The sequence below is a fragment of the Heptranchias perlo genome, chromosome 6 (genome assembly GCF_035084215.1).
Source record: "Heptranchias perlo isolate sHepPer1 chromosome 6, sHepPer1.hap1, whole genome shotgun sequence".
NCBI classification, from domain to species: Eukaryota; Metazoa; Chordata; class Chondrichthyes; order Hexanchiformes; family Hexanchidae; genus Heptranchias; species Heptranchias perlo.
The window spans coordinates 44,899,082-44,920,128 of record NC_090330.1 but is presented as its reverse complement, the minus strand read 5'-3'; the positions used below and the strand labels follow the sequence as shown (position 1 = coordinate 44,920,128).

The following is a 21,047-nucleotide window of genomic DNA, read 5'->3' as shown; positions in this document are numbered from 1 at the left end:
TTTATCTGCATGAATTCACTGAATACAGTGCTATGAACTGAGATAATTGGAAGTATAAAATGAAAGTAGTTTTGTACCCATCATTTTTTGTGTGTGTATATTATGTATATTTGATATCTGGATAAGTTGTCTAAAATGCATTACAAAACTAATTTACAAATATGAGTTTTTAAAAAAATAATGTAACCATTGAACAGTTCAACAATACTAACATCTGTATCCACAATGTAATATGATCTTTAGTAGACAAGTACTTTGTGTTGTATGGACTTTGGCAAATGTTCCAAACTGCTGTGATGCACGGAATAGGGAGAGAAGCAATGCTTTGTGAGGTGGGGTAAAGGAAGAGAAACCTTCAAAGAATCAAGAGAGAAAGTGAGAACGAGACCCTGTTCAGGGATGGGCTGGTGGAAGACAAGAGGGAGAGAGTTCTTTTTACAGCCTTCATAAAGAGGAAAGGGGAGTTGAGAGAGAAAAAGGGACACACACATACTTCCACTCACTCTGTAGGGATGGGGAAGGGGAGAGACAGCAATCAACATTGCTGAGGAGCTGAGAGAGGGGCAGCTACACCATTGTAGAACATGTTGAGAAAGAAACCTGCTGAAGGGTGGAATAGCCTGTTGGGGTGTAGAGAAAGACCCCATTGTGGTGAGGGAGATACAGAGATCCCATCAAGTGCGCAAGGTGCAGGAATAGGAGCAAAAAGAAAAACCGTTGTGGGGGAGTATCTGACTCTGCTGGGAAGGGAGGAGATGTTGCTGTCTGGGTTTAGTGAACTTACATTATAAAACACTGCATTCTCTGACTCACCATGGTGGGGCAGGGAGATTTTGAATGTAACATACATGAGTGGTACTTTCATGTGCCATCAGTGTTCATTCAAATATTAAATATTTTGATATTTAGAAGGCACTAATAAGATTCTGTGAAGTCTTTCAAATTCACAAAAAGCGTTAGTCACCACTAGGGCTCAAAAACGGAATAAACGCCAATGAATTAAATAGTATCTATATACAGTGTGCTACAGGTAGTATGTGTGCAGTCTTGCAGGGTGGTTTTTAATGCTGTCCATGGTGGGTCAGAGTTTTACAATGTGGGCCCTTGAGGGACATCTGCAGCAGAACCTTTCATGGAAGAGGCCATAAAGCCAGTCATAACATTTCTTAGAAATGTGATTGTATTATTCAAATGTAATCATGTTATTGCAAAAAATTTAATTTTTTTGATTTTTAATTTTTAAAAAAATGCTTACTTTGGACATTAGATATTTCAGTTACTGAAAAAAGGGGATGAGAAATTTTTATAGAAAACATTTGTGCAGTTTGTGGAACCGGATGGTCAGATTGCACAATATACTTTCACTATAAACTAGCAGCTATTGCATGCAACCATTGAAAATATCTAGCACAGTGGCATCTATAACTAAAAGTAGCGATGCAGGTTAATAATGCCATAATGCAAGCAAACAAAGCACTTGGGTTCATTTCTAGAAGGATTTGTATAGAACCTTGGTTAGACCGCACTTGGAGTACTGTGAACATTTCTGGTCTCCATATTATAAAAGGATATAGAGGCACTGGAGAAGGTGCAAAAAAGATTTATAAGGATGATACCAGAACTGAGAGGTTATACTTATCAGGAAAGGTTGAACTTGGGGCTCTTTTCTCTAGAAAAAGAGAAAGCTAAGGGGTGACCTGATCGAGGGAATGGTAGGGTAGACGTAGAGAAGATTTTCTACTTGTGGGGGAGACCAAAACTAGGGGCCATAGAATATGATAGTCACTAATAAATCCTATAGGGAATTCAAGAGAAACTTCTTTACCCAGAGAGTGATTAGAATGTGGAACACGCTACCACAAGGAGTAATTGAGGTGACTAGCATAGATGTATTTAAGGGGAAGCTAGGTAAACACATGAGGGAGAAAGGAATAGAAGAATGTGTTGATAGGGTTATATGAAGTAGGGTTGGAGGAGGCTCGTGTGGAATATGAACATCAGCATGGACCAGTTGGGTGGAATGGAGCGTTTCAGTGCTGTACATTCTATGTAATTCTATAAAGGTAACCGGTATCAAAAGGTAGTTATAATGGGTTTTCAATAAAATGTGTGCTCCATGTACCTAATTTAATATTTATATATCATGTATATTTTTTAGTGATTTTCATATGTGTACATTTCCTAATTATGTCAATATATATCTCAGGACATAAAAACATATTTCCTATATATTTTAACATTTCACATTTATGTACTTGTATATACCTCTTGTGTTATAGACAACATTTTACATAATTTTCCAAACATATAAAAAGAGCACTCAGACATGATTTATACAAACATTTATTGAAAAAAGATAAAGTACCAAACAACAAATTTAAAACCACATAAATCCCTACATCAGGCTTGTAATATATGGGTCCCAAAAATCTACAGGCCTGCTGTGGGGGCATAGGTGTGGTGTGCTGGGCACCCCTAACCTCCGCACCTGATTCCACTGGAGTACTTTACATGTTTCTGGCAGGTGCCTGCACCAATATTTGGCACCCACAGAAGGGTGGACGGGGGAGGGGCAGAGCAGAAGATGTGTTACCGGATGGCCACATGGGGGAGCCACTGGTGGGCCCTCACAACTGGTGCATATCTGAAAGTGATGGGTCCCCCTTAGAAAAATGAAAATCAAATAATGTTGCTCCAGGCAATTCTGGGGTCTTCTAGGCTATAATGCGGATCTGGAAATCCCATACGCACACTGAAAATAGCTTGGCTGACAGATTTTCCTGCAGATACCACCGCCAATCGAGTTGGGAGCCACAGGAAGTCTAGTGGAGAGAAACCCTTCCACCAGCCCACCTCCTGTGATGTCAGGGGCAATTCTTGGGAAAAATAGAACTTCTGCCCAGCCGAGGCGCACTTTGGGAACTGGTCATGGAAGCTGCTTTTAGTGGAGACCCAACGTTTCTGGGTCCTGCCTGATTTTCCTCCTTTCCACTGCACTTCTGGCTGATTTACACCAGGAGTGCACCTCAGCCCCATAGAAATTTGAGGCCATGTAATCTCCAGACACAGGAAAATAAATGTACAATCTATAGTATTTTTAAATTAATGTTATAGTTTAGCTGAATCCAGCAGCTTCTGTTTCTGTACATTCGTGGTTGTACATAACATATTTTAGACCACATTCCTAACATTTAGAATTAATTTTTACAGCAACAACAACCAAAACGATACAACCAGAGTTGAGAAATCCTAAAAATAATACAATTGAAGCAAGACTTGGTAAGTGCAAAGAATTATTCATACGCTGTGGTGTTTTCATTGAGTATCAAATATTCCTTACAGTACTTCCACATTTATTGCAATACTGAAGATAAAGGATTGATAATTTTTCATTGGATATTATTTTCATTCCATGAATGTTAAAGACTTGTTAATTGAAGGAAACAAATAATTAGTAACAAAATGTTCTTGTACAGTGGATTTTTTTTTTCTTTGACCACATGCACAGTCCAATTAGACATGATTTCCGCAAGGAACACGACTGTAGTTTAACTGTGAAGGTTCAATCATTACCAGAGACATTGTTTTTGGAGGTATGATGCTCAAAGCAGACAACATTCTTATCATACAGGATAGAAGAAAGCAACGATAGCTAATTGACCGGATAATGGCTAATTGCATTGAGAGAACAGTTGCATGTAAATATTTTGATGCACTGCCTTCCATTTATCTTCTTTCTTCACTTCTTTGTTTTACACAATTTTTTCAGAATGTCACTAAGAATTTTTATGTTTGTGTACTTATTTTCCTGGCTCTTCTTACCCCGTTTTATTTTAAATTGTTTCTGTTGGAGCTCGAGAGGAATATGATCCAGGTCATTAATATATTGAAATGCATAGATGGTGTATATTACAGCTGGTTATTTAACTTGGATTGTAAGCACACCCAGTGCATAGTAGAAGACACCAAGTGAAAAATTCACGAGCCTCGAGCAAATTGAGGGATTAGTATTCTCTTTCCCCTAGAGTAGTGGATATGTCATATGTAGAACAGACCTGTAGTCAAAGCAGTTAATGCTTTGCAGATTAACAATGTTTTTAAAAGTTCTAGGTGGCTTCAAAATCAAAATGGGGCCTGGGGGGAAGGAGATGATCCTGGAAGGGGGGTAAGGATGTGCTGGTGGAAGGCTGCAGTATTTTTATTGAGCCTGGAGGAACATTCCTGCTCCTTTGGCCCCACAAAAAAGAAACAAATTTGGGACCCTTTTGTGGAGCGGCCACCAGCAATCCCTTTAGCGGCCATTGGTTAGGCCACTCACCGCCTGGTACAAATGGGCTGAGCATGTGCGGCACAGGCTCTGCTAATTTATACTTCAAAAATGGAATTGGGGTCCTACAACAGCATAGATTTGCATTTTGGTTAACAAAAATCTATCAATCTCAGATTTAAAATGAACAATTGAGCTAGCATCAACTGCCGTTTGCGGAAGAGAGTTCCAAACTTCTACCACCCTTTGCGTGTAGAAGTGTTTCCTAACTTCACTCCTTGAAAGTCCTGGCTCTAATTTTTAGGCTATGTCCTCTAGCCCTAGGCTCCCCAACCAGCGGAAATAGTTTATCGGTATCTACCCTATCAGTTTCCCTTAACATCTTGAAAACTTTGGTCAAATCACCCCTTAATCTTCTAAATTCCAGGGAATACAACCCTTGTTTGTGTAATCTCTCCTTGTAATTTAACCCTTGGAGTCCATGTATCATTCAAGTGAATCTACGCTGCACTCCCTCCAAAGCCAATATATCCTTTTCCCTGCAATTGGTCTCAGTGTTCTGGAGCTGAGATAAAAATTGGCCACACTTCATATTTTTGATTGCTATCCAATGAGTCCTGCTGGGAAGTGCATATGTATGGACATTAGTGAGGACAGGGTGGCTTGGATATAATGTCTGCCATAGATGAACAGCTTGTCAGTACTCATTGCTCATCTCACACATGAACAATGGTCACTCGGCTGAGGTACTAAAAGGTTGCTTGATTTGGTGGAATAACAACAACAACTTGAATTTATATAGCGCCTTTAACATAGTAAAACGACCCAAGGCGCTTCACTGGTGTGTTATCAAACAAAATTTGACAGGAGAAATTGGGATAGGTTGGTCAAAGAGGTGGGTTTTAAGGAGCGTCTTAAAGGAGGAGAGAGAGCTAAAGAGGCAGAGGGGTTTATGCAAGGAATTCCAGAGCTTAGGGTCCAGGCAGCTGAAGGCATGGCTGCCAGTGGTGGAGCAATTAAAATTGGGGATGTGCAACAGGCAAGAATTGGAAGAGCTCAGAGATCTCAGAGGGTTGTAGGGCTGGAGAAGATTACAGAGATAAGGAGAGATGAGGCCTTGGAGGGATTTGAAAACAAGGATGAGAATTTTAAAATCAAGGCATTGCCAGACTGGAATTCGGTGTACGTCAGCAGACATGGGTGATGGGTGAATGGGCCTTGGTGCGAGTTAGGATACAAGCAGCAGAGTTTTGGATGAGCTCAAGTTTATGGAGGGTGGAAGATGGGAGGCCGGCCAGGAGAGCATTGGACTAGTCAAGTCTAGAAGTAACAAAGGCATGGATGAGGGATTCAGCAGCAGATGAACTGAGGCAGGGGCAGAAGCGTAGCCCAGTATAAATCAATGGCTTGAAAAGAGAAGAGCAGTATATGGAGAAAGCTAACAGAAAAAATAAATTGACAACTATAAGGATAAATACAGATAGAGATCAATGAATCCATGCCATGTCATGTGCTGATGCAACAATGGAAGTGTCATCTTTGCAAATCAACTTTTCATGCTGGTAAATTTGCAGATAAGTGGAACTATTTGCTACTATTGCTTTAATTAGGAGTAACATTTAATCATTTAGAGGCACCATCAGCCAATCTTGGAGGTTCCTACTGTCTCCCTGTGAAATTTCAGCCTCAATGTTTGCAATGAAACTAGAAACTCATTGTGATGGGAATTCATAGAATCATAGAAAGGTCACAGCAAGGAAGGAGGCCATTTGAGGATTTGAGTATAGGAGCAAGGATGTCTTACTGCAGTTATACAGGGCCTTGGTGAGACCACACCTGGAGTATTGTGTGCAGATTTGGTCTCCTAACCTAAGAAAGGATATACTTGCCATAGAGGGAGTGCAGCGAAGGTTCACCAGACTGATCACTGGGATGGCAAGACTGTCGTATGAGGAGAGATTGGATCGACTCAGCCTGTATTCACTCGAGTTTAGAAGAATGAGAGGGGATCTCACTGAAACATATAAAATTCTGACAGGGCTAGATAGACTGGATGCAGGGAGGATGTTTCCCCTGGCTGGGGGGTCCAGAACGAGGAGTCACAGTCTCAGGATACGGGGTAGGACATTTAGGACTGAGATGAGGAGAAATTTCTTCACTCAGAGGGTGGTGAACCTGTGGAATTCTCTACCACAGAAGGCTGTGGAGGCCAAGTCACTGAATATATTTAAGAAGGAACTAAATAGATTCTAGACTCTAAAGGCATTAAGGGGTATGGGGAGAGAGTGGGAATATGGTATTGAGATAGTGGATCAGCCATGATCATATTGAATGGTGGAGCAGGTTCGAAGGGCCGAATGGCCTACTCCTGCTCCTATTTTCTATGTTTCTATGTTTCATTTGGCCCATCGAGTCCACGCTGGCTCTATGCAAGAGCAATCCAGCTAGTCCCACTCCCTCGCTCTTTCCCCGTAGCCCTGCAAATTTTTTCCTTTCAAGTACTTATCCAGTTCCCTTTTGAAGGCCATGATTGAATCTGGCTCCACCACCCCCTCGGGCAGTACATTCCAGATCATAACCACTCGCTATGTAAAAAATTTGTCCTTATGTCACCTTTCCCCTTATGTCAATTCGGTAGATTCATTTGGATTGGCAGTAACCTCTTTGTTTAAACTTGAAAGTGAACTCAACAGCATTGTTTTAATGAAAAACATTGTTTTAAGGCTGCATAGTTTTACTTTTGTTTCACAGGATCAGAGGTGAATGTGACCTGTGAAGCTCTTCTGGGATTTGGTAAAGTGCAAATTTCTCAGCTTCTCTGGAAAGTGAATAATATCGATATTCCCAAAGATGGATTCAGAATTAAGCAAGGAGCTCAAATGTGTGTTTTACTTTTAATCTTCGGCTAACATGAAAGCTTGGCGGTGAAGTGTGGGCTGTATGAAAAAAGTTAAAACGTTTCTGTAAACCCACCTGGTTGCCATGAAAAACACATGGCTGGAGTTACGTCATACTGAGTACTTGACTCCTACTACGTCCATTGTAACATATTAATGAAAAGGTTACAAATAATTGTTTCAGTGATAAAGGTTGTCTCTTTCCCTCTTAGGGTGGAATTTCCTATGTTTTTGCACCCAGAGTCATGTGTAATTGCAGTGTAAAGGAAATACCCTGTGTAAAAGATTGAGGAAACTCAGGTGCAAGTGTGTTAGGATCGTAATTACGTTACGCCCGAATTTCCTCAGTGTTTTACCTCCGTCTATCGATCCTTGCGCCCAACTGCATCTCGGATCATTATAATGGCTCCGCCCCCCCCCCCCCAGGCTAAAAAGCTGTACATGCAAATTTCTGCAATTATACTGGTTCAAAACGGGTGTAAAATTAAGCCCAGAATTTTAGACATAGCAGGAAGCAAAGCCATTTTTCTGGTGTTTTATTTCAATATTTTGAACAATTTTTTTTTTCTTCTGTTTCTTTGAATGCAATTTTATGGTACCAGTATAAGCCACATTAAAAATTGAAAATCTTCCACAATTGCAAGTTCCTAAACATGTGTGCCTCATTGTGCATGAATGATAGATGGTATGAAACTTTAATTGTCATACTTAAAGAAGGAGTATATGGCATGAGTTCCTTGCTTTCCTCGGGCCCCAATTCTTTACGCCCTTTTTTATGTTCCGGCATATATTAATGAGATTGGCAGGAAATTTGGGTGTAAATAGGCATTGGCAAAATAGGCGCATGAATGGGTGTAATTTCGGGTGTAACTTCCCGATTACATCTGCACAGGAAACTCCACCCCAATGTTTTAGTTTGCACGATCAAGAATGGATAACAATTCTATTCTTCTCAGGTAGGCCTGTGTCATAATCTTCCCAAATGTAATAGTGAGACAGCATTGCTATTTGCATCTCTTGCACTGGTACAGCAACAATTTCAGTGTGGCACTGCCATCAACAGGGAATTGGATAAATACTTGAAGGGAAAAAAATAACAGGGCTGTGGGGAAAGAGCAGTGGAATGGGACAGGTATGTCCTGTCCACATAAAGCAGGACAAATCCAATCCGGCCAATTACCGACCCATCAGTCCACTCTCAATCATCAGCAAAGTGATGGAAGGTGTCGTCGACAGTGCTATCAAACGGCACTTACTCACCAATAACCTGCTCACTGATGCTCAGTTTGGGTTCCGTCAGGACCACTTAGCTCCAGACCTCATTACAACCTTGGTCCAAACATGGACAAAAGAGCTGAATTCCAGAGGTGAGGTGAGGGTGACTGCCCTTGACATCAAGGCAGCATTTGACCGAGTGTGGCACCAAGGATCCCCAGTAAAATTGAAGTCAATGGGAATCAGGGGGTAAACTCTCCAGTGGCTGGAGTCATATCTAGCACAAAGGAAGATGGTAGTGGTTGTTGGAGGCCAATCATCTCAGCCCCAGGACATTGCTGCAGGAGTTCCTCAGGGCAGTGTCCTCGGCCCAACCATCTTCAGCTGCTTCATCAATGACCTTCCCTCCATCATAAGGTCAGAAATGAGGATCTTCGCTGACAATTGCACAATGTTCAGTTCCATTCGCAACCCCTCAGATAATGAAGCAGTCCGTGCCCGCATGCAGCAAGACCTGGACAACATCTGGGCTTGGGCTGATAATTGGCAAGTAACATTTGTGCCAGGCAATGACCATCTCCAACAAGAGAGAGTCTAACCACCTCCCCTTGACATTCAACGGCATTACCATCGCCGAATCCTCCACCATCAACATCCTGGGGGTCACCATTGACCAGAAACTTAACTGGACCAGCCACATAAATACTGTGGCTACAAGAGCAGGTCAGAGGCTGGGTATTCTGCGGCGAGTGACTCACCTCCTGACTCCCCAAAGCCTTTCCACCATCTACAAGGCACAAGTCAGGATTGTGATGGAATACTCTCCACTTGCCTGGATGAGTGCAGCTCCAACAACACTCAAGAAGCTCAATACCATCCAGGACAAAGCAGCCCGTTTGATAGGCACCCCATCCACCACCCTAAACATTCACTCCCTTCACCACCGGCGCACTGTGGCTGAAGTGTGTACCATTCACAGGATGCACTGCAGCAACTCGCCAAGGCTTCTTCGACAGCACCTCCCAAACCCGCGACCTCTACCACCTAGAAGGACAAGGGCAGCAGGCACATGGGAGCAACACCACCTGCACGTTCCCCTCCAAGTCACACACTGTTCCAACTTGGAAATATATCGCCGTTCCTTCATCGTCACTGGGTCAAAATCCTGGAACTCCCTACCTAACGGCACAATGGGAGAACCTTCACCAGATGGACTGCAGCGGTTCAAGAAGGCGGCTCACCACCACCTTCTCGAGGGCAATTAGAAATGGGCAATAAATGCTGGCTCACCTGCGACGCCCAAATCCCATAAACGAATAAAATAAAATTGGATAGCTCTTTCAAAGAGCCAACACAGGCACAATGGGCCAAATGGCCTCCTCCTGTGCTGTATCTACTATGATACTATGAACAGTGGAAAATTTCAGCAGCCTAACACTATCACTTCTGTAGCTAATGTAAATGTTACACAGCAGCAATCTATGCAAATATTGGGGCATGTGGTTAGGGAAAGGGGTACAGTGTGTGTATGTATGTATATATATATTTATACACACATAGAGAAGAACACTTACATTTCAGAGTTAATTTTCCAATATTCCACTCCTGATGTGGAGCATCATTCAACAGGTTGTTCAACTGGATCACGGATTGGAGAATTGGACATGGAGATCATTGTACCTGACTCAGAATGCTCCCAGTTCTGTGGTGCTTAAAATGAATCAATGAAAAATTGGGAATATCATTTATCATACCCAATTCTCTGATTTCAGTTGAGAGAAAACAAGCTCTACACCAGGGGGGAAGCCTCCCAGAATTTACCCTTTATAAGTGGCCTTTGTTTTTTTCAGGAGTTGGTGGAACTGATTTCTGATGATTTTTCATTTCTCCACTGGCTTGGGGCAGTACAGAGACGAAAATTACTTCCCATATCTCCCAAATCACCATGAGCAATACTACGGGAGATCCGCTCATCTCGTATATAAGTTTTATATCTTGCACACTCTCCTCACACTTCAGCTGTCATATTTCAAAGTGTCAAAAGTATATCAAAAGAATGCCAGTTATTTCCTGCTGTTTTTTCTGATCTTTCTCAGCAATTAGTTTCTAATTAACTTCTGGATGTGCCAGGGCAATGCCTTAAAGGGACAGGCCAGGTTAAACACAACTCTATCTTGACAGCTAAACATTACAATTGATCCAGACCCCCGACTACCCATGAGCAGCTAACACTTATGATATCTGCATTTACTTGAACTGATATTTTTAAATGCAATTTTTTTTAAAAAAAGAAGCAAAATTCAGAATAGTTGAGTCTCCAGTGAACAGCAATGGAAAGTTGCATCTTGTCTGGTCAACATGCTTATGCTAATTGTATTGTTTTATAACTTTCACAGTGATAAAGAAGACGCTAGTCATGCAGCAGTTACTTTGAGAACCCTAATTATCTCCAAGGTCATTGAAGAAGACTTTCAAACCACATTTGATTGTTTTGTACGCAGTCCACGAGGAAATAATTATGTTTTCTTTAAAATTGCATCTCAATGTAAGGTTTTGCTTTTGAATTTAGTTTATTTTTGAAATAAGGATATTTTGCTATATTTTTAATTTAGTGTAGCAAGCAGTCTATGCATATGTAGTTAAAGTTATATATAAAGGTAAAATGTTAGGTCTGGAACCACTGATAAAATCTGTTCATATTTATTGTGTGCTTCTTAAGTAGGGCTTAGTGCTTTCAGGGTGGTCCATACAATGGCTTGGCTATTAACTCAGAAGGAATATTTGTTCATACTTTCTGTGGAAGAATATTAGGTTTCTAATGCTTTCTGGTCAGTTTTCTCAGCAGTTCTTTCCTGAGGTCTCCAATTCATATCACTGATCGGTAATTGTTAATGCAGTAGGAAGCTAGTCACCTCTTGCTCATCAAACCAAGGGCTAGGACAGTTGGCTACATTGTCAGTCATTATCCTAGAGACTATTAATAGTTTAGTGGGAGGTTTACCTTATGCAGGTGATGGAAGTGATTCAACCAACTCACTTACTTTTGTGATAGTTTTGTAGATGGTTTTGTTCACCATTCCACTCTCTAGCTTGAATGTTATTCCATCCACTCTGCTCTTATCATTTTGAGGCAGCTTCTTTATGGTGTATTGAATGAATAAATTCTCTACACAATGCATGATGAGGTCTTATTGCTGATAATTGTGAAATTTTTATCTATTAAACCATGAGTGACTAATCTAGATCTTGTGAGCTGAATGCAGAACTATTGTGGCTAAATGACATTTCTTTGTTTAGCTGCACGTCCCACAGACTCAATCCCACTCAGAGCTTGTCAAAGGAATAGGCAAGGAAGGACACCGGTACTACAGTGTATCAGCCTTGGCTTAGAGGCTGTCACCTCTGATTCAGAAAGTCATGGGTTCAAGCTCTACTCCAGAGACTTGAGCACATAACCTAGGCTGACACTTCAGTGCGGTGCTAAGATAGTGCTGCATTGTTGGAGGTGCTGCCTTTCGGATGATACGTTGAACCGAGACCCTGTCTGTCCTCTCAGATGAATGTAAAAGGTCCCTGGCACTCCTTGAAGAAGAGCAGGGAAGTTCTTCCAGTGTCCTGACCAATATTTATGCCTCAACCAATATTAGTAAAGTAGATGGTCTGGTCATTTATCTCATTGTTGTTTGTGGGACCTGGCTGTGTGCAAATTGGCTGCTGTATTTCCATATATTACATCAGTGACTACACCTCAAAAATACTTCATTGTCTGTGAAACACTTTGGGACGTCCTGAGGTTATGAAAGGTGCTAAATAAATGCAAGTTCTTTCATCTTTCTGACTTACTGCCACAAGTATAAATCTTAATGCGCTCTTTGCTCTAGAGCAAAAAGCAAGCTAGATAGATGAAGGAGTCGCTATCAGTTTATCATAAGATTATTTTTTAAAACATAGGTTTAATACACATTGGGCCGGATTTTGCTGTCAATATAACGGTGCGGCTAAGCACTCACTGTTATTCATATGCAAACCGGACAGTAACTTCTGGCGACTGCACATGCTCAGTTAAACACGGAAATCTGGAAGTTACTGTTCAAGATGCCCTGCTCTTCCAAAAGCTACGCGAAAATGATATCTCGCTGGCTGGCTCCCATTGAATGACATGAAGTTTCTGTACTGAGATTGCAGATACGGACTAAACTCGCCAAAAAAAGTTGTCAAGTCATTTCAAGTCTAAGTATCATTTTAATGGCGTGGTAAGTCTTAATTACTGCCAAACAACCTCTTTGGCACTGAAAATGAACTTATACAAGTGTGGAGTCTCGTTCCTTCAGATTTCAATTATTGTAGGACATTTAAAAAAATAAACATTTTTTTCTTACTTTTTCTTTCTGTCTACTTCAACTCTGTCTCTTAATCCATTATTTCTTTCCCTCTCTTTATTTCGCTTGCTGTACCTGATTTGACATTGAATTCTCTATTCAAACTTACAACTTCCTGGTTCAGTCTCTGTGCTGCTCATTAATGATCCTTCCGTCTTATTGGTGAAGGAAATACACAGCTGCTTGCCCTGTTCACATGGATCCCAGATGCCCTGTAGAGGGCGCCACGCTTTTTGACTCGCTAAAGGAACTTGCTGGACAAAAGCTCATCGAAAGTCTATGGGCAAATGCAAGTCTAGCGAATGGTAGGCGGCGTTCGTTCGCTACTCACATCAAAGTCTGGCCCATTAGAATTTTTAATGAAATGGCAGACCATTGTGAGCTGGTTGAAAAAATACAGATGTTGATTGAGAACTATTAATGGACTGAAAAAGAATGGAAGACAAAGTGGAACTCAGCTACTCCTTAAAAAAAAGTTTAGGTGGGAATCCCCCCCCCGCACCAGGTCCTGTTCCATGCACTCAAGAATGATGATTTCAGAGAACAAGTTAACAACATCTTGCAAACTTCTATTGAATATCATGTCCCATAGAGAGAGAGAGAGAGAGCAGGAGAGAAGAAAGGAGAGGAAGAGGAATCAGCGAGGGAATGAAAAGAACAAATTAAAGAGACAAGATAATGAATGAAAATGTGAATGAGAGAAAGAAAGGGAATGAGGAAATGAGTGATGTGTGAGATGGACAATAATAATGGTGACAACAACTTGCAATTTCTAACATCTTTAACAAAGAAAATGTCCTTGTTAAAGATGCAATGCTGTCTCTTAGAAACACTTTCTGCGCTATTTGGTCTTGGACAAAGAAAGTTAGGGTTGCTTTTTGGAGCCTTCTTGGATGGTTTTTAAAGCTGTACATCATCTTCCTTTTGTGGCTATTTGTACAGCAAAAGCTTTCATTTGCCAATTATTCGTGGACCTATCCCTGGGGCATATCTCTATTTGTAGGTTTTGGAGGAAAATGCCAATTAGAAGAGGCATTTGACTGTTTCATTAGGGCCTATCCTTCTGCTGCCACTTGTGTACAAGGCCTATCTAAATGATTCCTAAAGGACACAATATCAGAACTATGCATGCTCCTGCAGCTAGACTCACAAACCAGTTCCAAGTCAGTGGCTGTAAAGACTACAACTGTATTGCATTTTTATGCAGCAGGTTCCTTCCAAGCAACTGTAGGAAATCTTTGTCACATCTCTGAACCTTCAGTGCACACTTGCATCATGCAGGTCACCGGTGCATTGTTCACTCAGGTTCAGTGATTTCATCAATTTTTCTTTGAAAAGCATCCAATAGCAGAAAGTAGCCCTCCATTTCTACTGTGTAGCAGGATTCCCATTGGTGCAGGGCATCATTGACTGCACTTGTGGCCATACATGCATTGCTGTTTCATCCATGCCCATGATTCCTTCATTCTGTGGCAATCAATGGTGCCAGTGTTATTTGAAGATACATAAAGAGTTAGAGGTAGCTGTTGTGGGAGCACGGATATGCACTGTAGCCATGGCTCACGACACCACTGTACCATCCAAAGATGAGGCCTAAAGAGGTGCTCAATGAGGCTCACACTTTTGCCAGGAAATTAGTGGAACACACCTTTGGCATCCTCAGGTCAGGGGAATGCTACAATGCAGCCCAGCTAATATCTCCAAGACTATTGTAGTCAGCTGTGTCCTGCAAGAACTTTACCCTCCAAAAAGCATTAAACCATGGAGCAGGCTGGAGAAAAAAAGGCGGCAACAAGCAAAAGAAGAAAGTGAGGCAAGTCATGAGATAGAGGAAAGAAAGAAGACATAAAGAAAGAATAAACAAACCAACTTGCATTTATCTAGTGCCTTTCACATCCTTAGGAAATCCCAAAAGACTTCAGAGTCAATGAATTACTTTTGAAGTGCAGTCACTGATGTTATATAGTCCACGTGTCAGTCAATTTTATGCACAGTAAGGTCCCACAAATAGCACTGAGGTGAAAGACCATTTAATCTGTTCTAGTGATGTTGGTTGAGGGGTCAATGTTGGTTGGGACACCAAGAGAACTCCGTGCTCTTCTCCAGACAAGTGCCATGGAATGTTTCACGTCCATCGGAACAGGCAGGTGGGTCTTGGTTTAACTGGTGAATACAAAGCAGTACATGAGTGCTCATGTACTACAGTGCACTTAGCTAGGGCTGAAATTCAAAATCATTGATAGCTTCTTCTGAACAAATCAACCTAAAGCTAAGTACTGGTGCATGGATCTATATTTGATGGTCAAATGTATCTCATGAAATATTATAACTTTTTATCTGTGAATATTTTCTTGATTAGACTTTCTCAACATTTTTTTATTATTATATTAAATCAAATTCTACCATGCAATGAAGTATAGCCTATTAATTTAATCTTTCTTCAGTCACAATTCTTTCATTCTTTTTGTAGCACCAGATTGGACACTTCATGTGATTAAGATTTTTGTTCCATTGATCTTTGTAATTCTGGCCTGTATAACATATATGATTTTCAAGGTGGACATTGTCCTTTGGTATCGTGAAATGTTTGAATCCCACAAACCCATTAATGGTAGGTACAATATTATTTCATACAATTTGATTTATACTTTTTAAATTTTATCCAGCAAATAACATTGTTATAAAAACTAGCTGTTAAGAGTTGTATGTATCAAACAGTGTGTAATGTCATGCTCAGTTTAGGGCCAAATACATTCTTCTACTTCTCCCCTCTCTTCTAGAGGCACATGAGGTAACCTATCTCTTCCACTCCTTTACTTCCGGTAGATCCTGCTCTTGGTTGTTTCTGTAACTAAGTCCCTTTTTACGTGGACAGATCATTGGTCTGACTCAACTCCTTACCAGGAGAACCGGCTAGGTGATGTGGGAGTCGCCACTCCACTCCCATCAGACACGAATACCCCGCTAGATGTCAACCCAGTGTTCAGAGGCCGGAGCTCAGGTTTCCTGCTCACTGGGACATCAAAAACATTAAACAGTGTCTAATATCAGTGTTCATTTAACATTAAATACATCAAGTTTTATATGATATCAATTTGTGTTTGAGATTTTCCATGTCAAGCAGTATCCAATTTCAGTCTGAGTTTAGGGCTATAAACATCAAATGGTTTGTAATATCAGTTTTAGTTTAATTTATGCACATTAAGCAGAATTTAATACTGATCTCAGTTTATGATTATTATAAAGCAGTAATGAATAGTTTAGTAGTATTTATATCAACCAGTGTGTAACATCAATCTTATTTTAGAGTTGTAAACATTCAGCAATCATTTTCCGTTTGAGATTATGCATGTCAAACAGTGTGTAATATCATCTGAGTTAGGGCTTTAATTGCCAAATAGTGTGAAATACACTCTGTTTTGATTATTTTCATCAACCAATGGCTAATATCAGTGAGTTTAGGATAACACACATTAAGCAGTTTTGTAGTATAAATCTCAGTTTAGAGCTGTCTAGATCAAGAGGTTTTTTTTGCATTGAGCAATTACTATTTCAAATAATATATTTGATTGAATTGGTAAATGTACTATCATTATTTGGTACCATCAAATTACTTGTTATCTAGTATTATCATTATTAATAATTGTCTTTGTCCATACAGATGGTAAGATGTTTGATGCATATGTCATCTATCCAAGATCCGAGAGTAAAGGTTCTTTGGATAACTGTAGTACAAACCACTTTGTTCTTCACATTTTGCCACACATCCTTGAAGAAAAGTATGGCTACAAACTGTTCATTTACGGCAGAGATGAACTTCCTGGTCAGGGTAAGATGAAGGAGCTTAATGCTGAGAACCCTTTCTACTGTGCATTGGAAGTGTTGGTGGCAGAGAGGTCATGTTGGAATTTTTTTTTTGTTGTGAGCCAAGGTTCCATTGGATAACCTTGGTGCATCAACAGTTGCCCATGGGGAAAGAACTGAAATGCCTAACCCAGAAAAAAAATGCATGTGGCATTTACATGCAACTGTACACTGCAGGTTGGGAAAATGAATGATATCTCCTGCTGTTGTTTGGAATGACCCAGTGGAATAAAAATTAAAGTCAGTGGTGACTTTGAGATCCACAGAGCCATTCCTGTTGTGAAAATGTTCAAGATCTGGCTGTAGGAGACTGCACAGTTCTGTCACAGCCTCTCTGGTAAATTATAGTCTCTGCATGCTGATCTCCTCAGATATTTTCGGGTAGGAATGCCTTGACCTGTTTACACACTGATACCATATAGGTGGCTCCTTCTTGAACACCTATGATGTAAATGTATTTGCCTTGCCTGCCTCCTCTGATCATCTTCTCCCTCCTCAAAAACCTGCAGATACAGAGATATGTCCAGTACAATATTCACAGCTGCTATGTAAGCTCAATACAATTGGCAAATACCCATAGATGTGTGATTGGGTAAAGCTTAAGAAGGTGAGCATAACTTCATTAGTGAAAGCAAAAAATCCAACAAAGAAACAGACAAATATGGGGTCCAATACAATTATTTGCTATACATGCCAAGCAGGCTCCCCTTTAAGAAAGAAGACCCAACATATCTGACTATCAAGCTTACTATTCAGTATTCATTTTATATTTTATATAGTGCTGAGCAATGACAATGTTCAAGTGCAGAGGCGACATTATGAGGCCGTCACCTCATTAACACATTTTTTGGGGTCTTAGTGAGCCTCAAAATTCCAGGTGTTTCCCCATCACATTACAATAGGCCGCACAGAAGGCCTCGGTGCCCAACAATGCAGGTTGTCTGTGCCCAATATGGATCAACGATACCAGTATCTAGGATCGCATTACGAGCCTCTTAGTAGTTCTTTTTTCTTATTTTTAAATTTATGACCCACAACTTGCCACTTCTGCAAAAATTATCTATGAGACAGTATATTCATTACTTAAAATGTTAAATGGAATACTGAATGTAAGCATTGCTTACATTAGTTTATAGGTATATTAAATATTTTAGAGAAAATAAGTGAATTGATTAAAAAAAATTAGGGAAGAAATTGGTTTCACACTGGGAATGGGAGCGAAAATGGGCAGTACGTTTGAAATGCTTGCCCAAAGACGGATGCCTGAGTCTCGCTCCAAATTGGGCCTCAGTCCTTATTTTCATAATACCGGCGAGCTGCAGTTGCCAATTGGGCATCCTGATGCAGCTTGCAAGTAGAGAAAATGGAAGGAAGGGGGGGTGGGGCAAGCGCAGGCAGGCAGCAGCCCGCAGTATTGCGGTGGAGACAGGAAGAGCATTTCTACTCCTCCTGGCTCCACATTAAGGTAACTTAAAAAGTAAAAACTTACCTCTTCTTCCTTTGAGGACTGCTGGTTAGGCTGCGGTAGACTTGGAAAAACTGAGTGCAGCACCGTCCAGTTTTTGCCAAATTTGGCATTGGGGTTCAAAAACAAGCGTTAGGCTCCTGATTAGCCTAATGCCTGTTTTAGGCGGGCATCCCAGGCACTCAGAAGTCAGTGCTCTTCCAGTGGGGTTCAGGCTTGTGGGATCGTGTCTGGAAATTAGTCTCCCAACTTAAATTTTGTGCCGAAGAAACAGGCATGACGGGGAACAATTTATCCCCCAGTGTGCCACAGAATTGATCATTTTAAAAAAAGTATTGATGGTAACAAGAATAGACATATTTATAGTAAGTTTTATCCATGGTTTATATTTACAGCCGCAGTGGAAGTTATTGAAACAAACATAAGGAACAGCAGAAGGCTGATAATCATTTTGGCTCAGAAGTCTTCACCTGATGACCAGGCAGATTTTAGATTTGAACGTCAGGTTGGATTATTTGAAGCTTTAATCCGGAATGAAATGAAAATAATTCTCATTGAGTTGGAGGAATTTGAATGCTTGAATGACCTCCCAGAATCCATAAGACATGTCATTGAAAGAAAAGGCACTATTAAATGGAAACCAGGTAAAAGAAACAAACTGGAGAGACCTTGCTCAAGATTTTGGAAACAAGTGAGATATAAAATGCCAGTGAGAAGCAAATCTTCAACATCTACAGTAGACAACTCAAAAAACGAATCTGGAGCTGCATGATACAAAAAGATACTAAGTAAAGAGAAAAGCTAAATCTCTATTTTGTAGTGAGCTGCATGCCTTCATTGACCTGATGGATTTCTGCTGTGCTGGAAAATAAATGCCAATGTTGCATAAAGATTCCCAAATTGCAAGACAGTGTAAAAGCTAAGCTTGATTTTTTCCTGCTTTAGAAATAGCAATTTATACAACCTTTTAGTGATGTTTATTTTTTACACTTGTTTGTTTAAATACAGTTTTTTTCAGATTTATTACTGTTATACATATAAAGGTAAATGTCCTTTTTGCGGACTCCTGGTGGGGAGACTTGCCCACCAGAGGCACATATTGGAAAATCATGTGCACCCAGCCAGGAGCATGTAAGTCAAAAATTTACCATGTATTTGTGATTTTATCCTTGAAGCCTGTTCTCCTGATGTACTTGTAGGTGCTTGCTGTTTAAACTAAAAATGTAATCAAAGATCGGGGGTTGGGTTGGACCAACAATCAGGAGGGAGGGGGGACCAGGAGAGATTGCGCTGCAGAAGTGGGGCTGGGGGTGGGACTGGCAAGTGGGTGGGAGGGAGGGGGGACCGGGAGAGATCGCGGACCGGGAGAAAGAATTGACTAATTCCTCGGAAAGCTGTCCATACCTGAAGCGTTTACAAGAATTCAGTAAGGTAGGAAGATGTGGATAAATAGGGGACAGTAAAAGGGGCTCTTACAATAAAAACTTTCCTGTGCTTAGGGAATGATAAGGCATCTAAATGAAAGCTATGGAGTCACCTAGTGGCCAGCAAGTCAAGGTAAAATTATTGATGGTAGTTGTAAAAGTGCCCAAAATACTGAATTTCATAGTTGAAGAGGTACAAGAGGAAAGAAGAGAGATCAGGCATTGGAGCCGAACTGCCCATATTACTAATATGCCACCAACTATATCTGCACATCTATCTGCCAGTGACTGAGGTGAACTAGTTCTACAGGTTCCGGGTCAACAGGGAGCCAGTAGCAGAGATGTGCCTTCTGCTGCAAGTACACCTGCAGCCAATTTCTACCACTGACAGTGGCAGTCCAGATCACTTCTTCCCTCAACTTTTCTGCCTCCCCCTTCTTCCAAGCCTGCATAGTTATTACCTTAAGTATCAGCTAATGTAGTGCTCAAATATGTGTTAGGCTAATGATGCATCAGTCAGCACGTCCCAAAATTTCAACTCATTTCACACTGACCAGCAGCAACAGCAACACACAGCTCCCCAACGTCACTGTGCTGCTTTTTATGTGGTGAGAGTTTTGTATCCCAGAGCTGTGTCAATTGAACACAATTTATCTGTAACAAATATGAATTATTGGGTGACTACTTCAGTTTGTTTTTACTGTGCTTCAACTAATTTAAATTTGACCTTGATAACTATCAGCAGCTGTGTTTAACCGGAATTGAGTAAGCAGATTTTATAGGTCACATGAGACAGTTAACGTGGCAATCCAACTTCATTATTTTGTTGTTGTTTTACTCTACTTACTTCAAAGCTACACAACTTCACAATATCCTCTTTCATTTCAGGAGTACCCGTTAAAATAATAAAGTCCTGAAAAACTTGGAATTTTGAAGCAATAAGATTTTTTCTCCTTATTTCTCAACGTTTCCTTCTGATTTCCTCCCCTTACTTAACCTTTCCTGAAGGCTCTAACTCATAAAGAAGCATTGTTCCACAAGTGGTGATAGCTCCTCACTACTTCGCCTAAATGGCCATTCTTCATGTACATCCTGTGTGCTGGGTATGGCCTCCTATTACAGCGGGGTGCTCCGCCTGGCTCCACATCGAGGTAGGTATAAAAAACTTACCTGACTATTTCTTCAGTGGCCGCTGTACATCCTGAAAAACTAGTCGGAGCTTGCGCCGAAAAGGCCCTGACGAATTTAGCAGTGGCCCGAATGCACGCGCAGATTGGGTGTGGGCTGTCGCACTGCTAAATTCATCATTGCTGCACCCATTTTATGACCATAAAACAGGAGCAACAATGCTGAATTTCTCCCCCAAAGAATGTTGAATCTGAAATATTGGTTTGGGCTTTAAAAAAAGGCAAAGGCTGGATTGTACCATTTGATTTGTTTGAGTGGCAACCCAAGCACCATCAAGTTGGCAATAAAGTCAAAGGCAAGTAAAACACTTACAAGAGCTAAACTGAGTATAGCATTAAATGCTTTTTT

The 21,047-nt window shown here is 40.8% G+C and overlaps 2 protein-coding genes across 2 annotated transcripts in view; both read left to right on the top strand.

Annotated features, from left to right (window-relative positions):
* Positions 1-7,188, top strand: part of LOC137323181 (interleukin-1 receptor type 1-like) — a 105,893-nt gene extending 98,705 nt beyond the window's left edge. Inside the window, exons 16-17 of the mRNA XM_067986690.1 lie at positions 3,211-3,279; positions 7,019-7,188. Of these exons, the coding sequence (XP_067842791.1) occupies positions 3,211-3,279; positions 7,019-7,176 (227 nt within the window). The 3' untranslated portion in view covers positions 7,177-7,188. The remainder of the gene's footprint in view (positions 1-3,210; positions 3,280-7,018) is intronic.
* A 906-nt stretch (positions 7,189-8,094) lies between these two features.
* On the top strand, positions 8,095-19,348 carry LOC137323180 (interleukin-1 receptor type 1-like). The gene is made up of 5 exons (XM_067986689.1): positions 8,095-8,120; positions 10,776-10,924; positions 15,229-15,369; positions 16,420-16,587; positions 18,483-19,348. Exons 1-5 carry the CDS (start codon positions 8,095-8,097, stop codon positions 18,857-18,859), a joined length of 861 nt encoding a protein of 286 aa, XP_067842790.1. The 3' UTR covers positions 18,860-19,348.
* Positions 19,349-21,047: the final 1,699 nt, after the last annotated feature.

Coding starts and splice junctions, on each gene's coding strand:
- LOC137323180 (XM_067986689.1), top strand. CDS start 8,095: ATGGATAACAATTCTATTCTTCTCAG. Junction 15,370..16,419: donor ATCCCACAAACCCATTAATG/GTAGGTACAATA, acceptor TTGTCCATACAG/ATGGTAAGATGTTTGATGCA. Junction 16,588..18,482: donor AGATGAACTTCCTGGTCAGG/GTAAGATGAAGG, acceptor TTATATTTACAG/CCGCAGTGGAAGTTATTGAA.